This window comes from Dipodomys ordii, unplaced genomic scaffold (genome assembly GCF_000151885.1).
Source record: "Dipodomys ordii isolate 6190 unplaced genomic scaffold, Dord_2.0 Scaffold68, whole genome shotgun sequence".
NCBI lineage: Eukaryota > Metazoa > Chordata > Mammalia > Rodentia > Heteromyidae > Dipodomys > Dipodomys ordii.
The window spans coordinates 3,053,677-3,062,248 of record NW_012267284.1 but is presented as its reverse complement, the minus strand read 5'-3'; the positions used below and the strand labels follow the sequence as shown (position 1 = coordinate 3,062,248).

General features: G+C 58.4%; 1 protein-coding gene across 1 annotated transcript; it reads right to left on the bottom strand.

Annotated features, from left to right (window-relative positions):
- Positions 1–3,377: 3,377 nt before the first annotated feature.
- Amz1 (archaelysin family metallopeptidase 1) lies at positions 3,378–8,166 on the bottom strand. Its single transcript, XM_013023476.1, has 6 exons — positions 7,863–8,166; positions 6,620–6,784; positions 5,936–6,064; positions 5,503–5,648; positions 5,043–5,219; positions 3,378–3,929 (listed from the first exon to the last, which is right to left on the bottom strand). The coding sequence occupies exons 1-6, from the start codon at positions 8,164–8,166 to the stop codon at positions 3,378–3,380; spliced, it is 1,473 nt and encodes a 490-aa protein (XP_012878930.1).
- Positions 8,167–8,572: the final 406 nt, after the last annotated feature.

Here is an 8,572-nt window from a genome sequence, read left to right as displayed (position 1 = left end):
TGCCGGTCATGGGGCCTGAACTCTGGGTCTGGGTGCTGTCCCTCAGCTCTTCAGCTCAAGGCTAGCGCTCTACCACTTGAGCCACAGTACCACTTCCGGCTTTTTCTGTTTATGTGGTGCTGAGGAATCGAACGCAGGGCCTCATGCTTGCAAGGCATACACTCTACCGTTGAGCTACCTTCCCAGCCCCACCAGCTCAACTATTGAAAGCTGCCTGTATGGTGCTTATGTGGTGAGGCAGAGGCCTATCTTGGGCAGGTGCTGTGCGTTTGGTGCAGTTGGGGAGCCCTGCCTAGGACCCTCCCTTGTCTATGAGCGCTTTCAAGAGCCCACAGAAAACAACTGTGGGGGTGAGTAGGACAGGAAGGTGGGTGCAACAGACAGCTGTGTTCACACCCCAGCAGCCTTCACTTTCACCTGTCAGAGGCAGGATGCCACTGCTCCTGTACTACCCAACTTGGCCACTAGAGGCCCCAATGGGACCAGAAAACCCCAAGGGGCACTCCCAAAGGGAGTACAGGAAGTGACTGAAGCCTGGTCTCACTTCAGAAAAGAATTTTTTTTTTTCTTGGCAGTACTGGAAGTTGAGCTCAGAGCTTCAAGCTTTCTAAGCAGGTGCTCTACCACTTGAGTCACTCACACACACACACACACACACACACACACACACATTGTAGTCCTTTTTAGTTATTTTTCAATTAGGGATTTTTTTGCCTCGGCTCACCTGGACAGTGATCCTCCAATTTATGTCTCATGCATAGCTGGGATGATAGGTGTGAACCTGTACCCAATTTATTGATTGAGATGAGATCTCTAACTTTTTTACCTGGGCTCTCCTGATTGCCATCTCCCGAGTAGCTGGGATTACAGGAGTGCACCACCATACCCAGCTTGGTCCATTTCTTTTCTGGATGGTTTGTTGCGAGCTGGGGGTCTATATGGAGAGGGCATGAGGTTGGACTTGCCAGGTTGTTGGGGGCCCCATAGGAATCTGCCTCATACAGCTGGGCCCCCAGTCCCCCATCATCTCCCCATCATGGGGAACACTGGAGGCAGGGCGGGGCTGAACGGAACGTGACCCCCAGCCATTTCTTGGAAATAGCTTTTCAAAACAAACCCGACTTAAGCTTGTTTTCCTTTGCCTCTTATCCAGGAAGCCAGGCTCAAAAATAAACATTGGTTATTTTTGGGCTCTGGTAGATCAGGTGATGCTGTGGATGCCGGACCAGAAAGAGGCATCAGCCATAGCTATCAGCCGCGTGCAGCTCTCCCAGCAGCTCTCTATGAGGAGGCGGGCTTGGTGGCCGCCAGCACGAGGCAGTGTTTAACAGTCCATTTCCCTGAGGCTATGAGTTTGCTATTTCTTTGGGTTCCCCTGAAAGCAAAGCCCCACCGGGACCAGACTGGCGGGTTCCAGCTATCGGGTGCCAGTGGCTCACACCTATAATTCTAATGACTCAGGAGGCTGAGATCTACAGATCATGGTTTGAAGCTAGCCTAGGCAGACAGATCCATGATAACTAGCAAAATGCTGGAATGGAGGGCTGGTTCGGGTGGTAATGCACCAGCCATCAGAAGGAAACAATAAACAAGAGCACAAGGCCCTGAGTTCAAGCCCCAGTCCAGGCACCAAAAAACAAAATTTTGTTTGTAAAAATCAGAAGAGCCAGGGCTGGGAATGTAGCTGAGTGGTAGAATGCTTGCATGAGGCCCTGGGCTGGGAATGCAGCTGAGTGGTAGAATGCTTGCATGAGGCCCTGGGCTTGATTTCTCAGTGCCACATACACAAAATAATAATAATCAAAAGAACCAGTTCTGCCTCTGTATCTCCAAAACTGGGAACTGATCCCCACAGGTAGCATTGAGGCCTCCGTGCCTGGCTGATGAAACTCTGGTGGCTCCAGGCTGGCACTTCCTGCCAACATCAGAAAGGGGGTGAAGAAGCGGTTCCCCAAGACATTCCCTGGGGAACCCAGAGAATGGGGTGCAAAGAGGCACAGGGCTTGCACTGGGGCAAACAACCTGATCCCCACCCCCATACATGTCCCAGCTCCCACCGCAGAATGACAGCAGCTCGGGAAGAACAGAGTTTTCAGAAGCGGGGTTGCCAGTTGGACCCAGGGCTTGAGGGGACCTTACCAGGAGGGCCTGCCCGGCCTCCGAGGCCCATACTCCCAGCCCTGCCCATGGGACGTGCAGAGCAGCTGGCCTGCCACCGTGAATACACCTTCTACATGTGAGCCATGGCCCTGGAAGATTCTAGAAATAAATGCCTTTGAACTGAGTGGAATCTAAATTTGGATTCATGGCTTTGGCAGTAGCCTTTGGGCCAACTGTGTTTTTGAACCCTTGAGGGGTTGGGGGCTCCTCATCCAAAGGCCCACCTCCTCGACCCATACCTGGAAAATGGGGTGCAGAGCTCATCACTTGCCTCTCCCATGAGGGTCCCCCACCTGCTGCTCTGACAAGCCTGGGCCTTGATCCCTGCCCACATGGACTGCGTGCACCTGTCACAGGACTAGCTGTGCATGACATGTAGCCACCCTGAAATATTCAGAGCTCCAGCTCAGCCAGCCACGATGAGGAAAATAACCCAACAAGTCCCAGAAAGCTAGGCCTGCTCCCCCGCACCCCAGGGCTCCCAGCAGCAGGCGAACAGATGACAAAACTCTAAGATCAACTTGGGACTTTTATTGCTTTTTTAAAAAGCCCACACTCTTGCCCGGCATCTGTAGCTGAACAAGAGCATAAAACCTGCCGGGCACAGGTGGCTCACGCCTGTAATCCCAGCTACTACGGAGACTAAGATCTGAGGACTGCAGTTCAAAGCCAGCCCAGGCAGGAAAGTCCATGAGACTCTTATCTCCAAGAAATCACCAGAAAACCAGAAATGGTGCTGTGGCTCAAGTGGTAGAGCACTCGCCTTGAGCAGAAGAGCTGAGGGACAGCGCCCAGGCCCAGAGTTCAAGTCCCACAACCAAAGAAAAAAAAAACATAAAGCCCTGAGTTCAAGCCCCAGTATCAGCACAAAAGAAATGGGGAGCCCCTGAGGGGACCCCCATGCCGTGCTCAGATCAGAACCCCATGTACACCACCAAGTAATTCCATGTGTGTGGATGAAGTCAGTAGGAACAAAACCCATTGCATCCCCAGCGAGGGGCCTGTGTCCACCCTGGACATTGCAGAGTCTGGACAGGCTCTCAGACCCCAGCTGTAAATAACGGGGGCCCATGGACCCACTGTGCCTTGAATCCAGCTGTGCTTTGAAGCAAGCAGGTAGGCACCGGACCTCTAGGAGCCCTCCAGCTCTGGGGTCTCTCCTTTTAGCCCTGCTGGGTAGCTGGGGACAAATATCTGTGTGAGACAGTCCCTGTGCCCTAATTCTCTGCTCCCTCCCAGCCACAGGGGGAGGACCCCGCCTTGGGGACTCTGCGCGTGCTCAGCCGCCTCCTGAGGGAGGACAACTTATCCCCCAGGACCTTGCGCAGCCCTGGGCTGTCCCTGCCACAGGGCTGGGCCTGCCTGGTGGCTGGGAGCTGCCCTGTGAACAGCTCCCAGCGGCCCATGGCATCCACAGCTCTGTCCACCTGCGCCAGGTCATCCTCTGTGGCCTCCCGCTCCAGGGCCTGGATACACGCGGCCAGCCACTGCCCATGCTCCTCCAGGTCCTCCTCGGGGCCCCTCAGCCTCGGCACAGCTTCCGACGTTGCCAGGGAGCCCAGCCCATCCTCGGGCCCCTCAGGGAAGGCGTGACCCCACACGTCAGGGGTCAGGGGCTCCGACAGGCTGGTGACTGGCTCTGAGTCACTGTCGCAGCACAGGCCCGAATCAGCACTGAAGGGCAGCGTGTCCTCCGACGCAGACCACTCCCCAGCCTCCGGGCCGGGCCACGGCCCTGCTGCTGCTGCCCGGGTCCAGGCATAGAGTCGCTGAGGGGGAGAGACGCGGGCTGAGGCTGCTCGGATTGCCACTTGTCTAAGGTCCCAGCCACCCTCGCTCGGACAAGTGCCAGCTGGGGTCACAGGGCCCTTCTGCCCAGTGCTTCTGCAGACCAGCCCCTGGCCGTGGCAGTGCTGGGTAAACCAGCTCCTTGGAGCACTTGCTTGCCTTTCCGGAGCTCAGCAAGTGGTTTGCCCAGCCATTCCTCCCAGTGAAACTAGAGGAAGTTTATCTTTAGAGTTATCATTTTAAAGCCAGGTGCTGATGGCTCATGCCTATAATCCTAGCTACTAGGGAGGCAGAGAGCTAAGGATCACAATTCAAGGCCTGTCCAGGAGACTCCTATCTCCAATGAACCACCAGAAAACCAGAAGTGGAGCTGTGGCTCCAAGTGGTAAAACACTAGCCTTGAGCAAAAGAGCTCAGGGACAGCGCACAACTGACAGAAAGAAAGGGTGGGGAAAGGAGTCTCCAGCAGGGCACAGCTGTCCCTCACTTTCTGTCTCAGCCTCACTTCCCGATCTCCCCAACTCTCCAGGCGACAAGAATATACCCAAGAGCCCACCCCTCCCGAAGGCCTGTGGGGGGATAAGGGGACCCCAGAACTGCAGGAGCTGAGCCTTGAACATAGGAAGCTCCCTCTCTATGTCTTGTTTTCCCACTGCTAGGTCTTATGACTTCCATGAAAACGTTTTGTTCAGCCAAAGGTGGACAAACGGCCACCACTCGCCAGAGTTTTCAACCATCTCTCTGTCCCTAAGGAAGGACTGCCATGCCACCAGCCGCCAGCAGAGGGCAGCACGCACACCTGCTCAGCTGTTCCAGTTCCCTCTCTGTCCTGCCAGGGGGCTGCCCTGCTTCTGGGCGGCCTGGGGGGTCACCAGGCACAGGGTGAGGAAACCGAAGGAGATGCCCACGGGCACCTGCACCGATGCCAACCCACCCTGCCCCTGGGTCACCTCCATGTCTCTCCATGTCACCATTCTCAGTCCTCCCACCTTGACAGACAGGCTGGGGTGTGCCTGCTGCTGGGGGGACCCGGGCAGGAGGCCTCAAGCCCTGATCCTCTCCCACCGCATAGGCAGGACCCAGGCGGGGCTCACCTTGTACCTGTCCACCAGCCTGAAGCCCAGGACGTGCTGCAGCTTCCTCAGGCAGATGGGGCAGAGGTCGGGGGGCCGCCGCAGGGCCTCATCCAGGCTGAGCGCCCCCTGCATGAGGCAGTGCAGCCAGCGGCAGCTGCCCAGGCCCAGGAGGTGGCAGAGCTCGTGACAGGCGACCTGGGGGGGGGGGACCAAGGGGGATAGACACCTAGCCTTGCAGCCATTTCTACACTGACCCAAAAGCCCTGGACCCCTGGGAAGAGGTCTGGGCACCCCCTGACAGTTCTGGGGAAACTCAGGCCTCCAGCCCTCTCGCTTCGGAGCTGTGTGGCCTTGGGGAAAAAAGGTGTCATCTCTGAGCCTCAGTTTCCCCGCTCTGTAGAGTGAGGGCTCCGAGAGGCCAGTCCCACCCTACCCTCACATCCTTCCACCCCCTTCCTCCCCCCCTCCCCACACCCACCTTGCAGCACTGCGCCACACCCAGGCTTCCACCACTGTCCTGCGGAGAGGCTTCAGGGCCATCTGCTGCCCCCCGGCCCGCGGCAGCCTCAGGGGTGCTGGGCCCCGGGAACTCGGAGAACCTGGCAAAGCTGCAGATGCCCACTTCTGGAGAGGGGTGGGAAGAGGGGCCTCAGAAGCTGTCTCCCTTCCTCTCCTGCCCCTGGCTGAGGCCTGAGGACAAGCCGGTGTCCAGATGCTACCCATGGTCTGTCCGCCCATGTCCATGACCCCGGGAAGGCCATCTTCGGGCAGAAGCCAAGGCTAGGGAATAGCCTATTAGCCAGGAAAAGGGCGTCCAGTTCATGTGGCCGTTTGCACATGCATGTCACTCTCTCCGGGACTCTGCCTTCAGGGACCCCCCTCCCAGGGAGAGTTGCAGATCCCCAGCTCACCTTGCCCCGGAAGGAACTTGCCAAAGGTGAAGGTCCAGGTGTCATGGGGGTACAGGTCAGCCAGCGTGAGGCCCAGCACACACAGAGCATCCTCTGGCTTGGTGCTCTTCAGAAAAGACAGGAGGCCATCTGCAAAGAAGCCGGCAGTCAGGGCAGCAGAAGCTGGCCTCTTTTGCCCTGGGCTACAAGGTTTGGGGTCCAGGACCCCACAAGTGAGGAGCTCTCTGCAGGCCTCGGTTTCCTCGTGGTCAGGAGAGCTGGGCCACGGGATGAGGGCACAAGCAGCTAGCGGCCTCCCCCTGGGCCCTGGGACCTGCAGGTGACCTGGGAACCTGCAGGTGTGCTGTGGGGTGAGGAGGAAGGGGGGCCGTGGCCGGGAACAGGGCAGGGAGGACATGGATCACCAGGAGAGGACAGTCTTCCGAGGAGCTTTGCTCAGGGCATGTCCTGCCTTGACACACAGCTGGGGGGCCCACAGAGGAAGGAAGGAGGGGGGACTTCAAGATTCCCATTCAAAGCCCCCAGTGTCCCTAGCCTGGTCCCCTCACCGCTGAGGGGATGGGGCTCAGTAGCTATGGACCACACAGGAAGAGGGGGGATACATGGGATGACATTTCAAAGGTTCCACCTTGCTGCGTGCCCCCTCCCCCAGGCATTCCCCCTGGCCCACCCCTCATCGCCCACCTGTGTGGAGCTGGAGCCCATCGGAGTCCTGGCTGGGCCGCGAGGAGCAGTGGATGGTGGCGGCCGCTACGGAGGGCAGGCACGTGACCCGCAGGCCCAGGAAGAAAGCTTCCGCGCAGCTCCGCAGCTGCTCCAGCAGGGGGCGCCCCAGCCCCTCACTCAGATCTGCGGACACAGCCACCCCCATCAGCCCCACTAGGCCCCTCCCTGCTGGTGACCGCCCCCTAGGGAGCCCTGGCCAACACTGGCCAGTGGCAAGGACAGGAATCAATGCCTGTCCATGTGCAGCACACACTCCCTGGGCGCCGGGAAGGCCAGCAGGGACCAAAGCCTGGCCTCCTTCTGGCATATTGCACGGTGCCATGCCAACAGGTGGCTATGAGGCCCGATGCTGCCCGCCCTCTCCTCCCCGTCCCCCAGCACCTGGCTGAGCTGCCCCTAGCCCCAGGGGACGCCATGGTGTTGGTGCCTAAGTCTTCTCCATGACCGACTAGGTAGACCTGCATTCAAACCCTGCCTCTACCCAGGGACCAGGCAAGGCCCGCCACCTCCCCCAGCCTCAGTTTCCTTGCCTATGAAATGGGCTGATCTTACCCTCAAGAGCCCACCCCCCCCCAGAGGAAGCAGCCTTTGTAAAGCATACAGCACCACGGGAAGGTGAGAGTTCTGTTTCTGTCGGTACTGGGGTTTGAACTCAGAAACTTGCACTTGCTAGGCAGGCTCTCTACTGCTGAGCCATAGCCCCAGCCCTGTTACTCACATTCAGTTCATTTTTCAAAAAGGAATCTTAGATTTTTTTTTTTTTTTTTTGGATCCAGTCGTGGGGCCTGAACTCTGGGCCTGAGCGCTGTCCCTCAGCTCTTCAGCTCAAGGCTAGCGCTCTACCACTTGAGCCACAGCGCCACTTCCGGCTTCTTTTTTCTTTTTGCTTATGTGGTGCTGAGGAATCGAACCCAGGGCCTCAGGCATGCAAGGCAAGCGCTCTACCACTGACACACCTTCCCAGCCCTAGATTTTTTGCTTGAGACTCAGACTTCCATTCTCTTATCTCTGCCTCCAGAGTAGCTGAGATTATAGGCATGAGCCACCATGCCCCACTTGGGTTTGACAGATGTGGGCAGAACCATAGACACTGGCAGGAGGCAGCACTTGTGTGGCTTGGCTTCCTGCCTAGTGCACAGGAGGCTGGGATGCTGGGACTTCCACTGTTCCACTGCCCCCGCTTCCCCCCCCCCCCCCGTACCTATTGGCTGCAGGTAAATGTGCTTCCGGGCTGGGCCAGGCTTGCGGTGCTGCAGGGAGGCATGGAAGGTCTGGAAGTCCTCGGGGGCTTCCGGGCGGCTCAGGAGCCAGTCGAAGGCAGAGTGGATGAGCAGCGGGCGGAAGAGGGTCCTCCGGGGATTGTAGGCCTCAGCCAGGAAGAGCCTCTCGGCTGGGGAGAAGGCCGAGGCGTACCGCTGCTGCAGGGCCTCGTCGCTGGAGACCAGGGCGTCCTTCAGGGCCCGGGGCCCAAAGCTGAACTCCTGGGCCGGTCTACACGGCAGCATGGTAGGCTGGGGGGAGCCCCTCTCGCTGCCCATGAACCTCCTGGGGTCTGGCTACCACCGCTTCTAGAACTTTCCTTCAGGCTGAGAGTGGTTGCTGGTGGCTCCCAGAGGACTGGCACCCAGCTCTGCCTGGCACTGGATGGGCAAGGCAAGACGAGGAGCGGTCTGGGCACCAGCAGGTCTATGGGCACCTACAGGGACACCCAGGGCAGGGTCACTGCTGGGCACCGCAGGCCTGCCCTGGCACAGAAGGGGCAGCTACCCCAGGACAGGACTTCGCCCTGGCTGACAGAGGGCGTAGGTATGTATGTGTGTGTGTGGCACTGGAGGGATTCGAACTCAGGACTTTAGGTTGGCTAGGCAAGGGCTCTAACCACTGACCCACACCCAAGGCTTTTTTTAAAAA

Coding starts and splice junctions, on each gene's coding strand:
- Amz1 (XM_013023476.1), bottom strand. CDS start 8,166: ATGCTGCCGTGTAGACCGGCCCAGGAGTTCAGCTTTGGGCCCCGGGCC. Junction 5,220..5,502: donor GTGTGGCGCAGTGCTGCAAG/GTGGGTGTGGGG, acceptor CCCCCCCCCCAG/GTCGCCTGTCACGAGCTCTG. Junction 3,930..5,042: donor GGCTGGTGGACAGGTACAAG/GTGAGCCCCGCC, acceptor TCTCCCCCTCAG/CGACTCTATGCCTGGACCCG.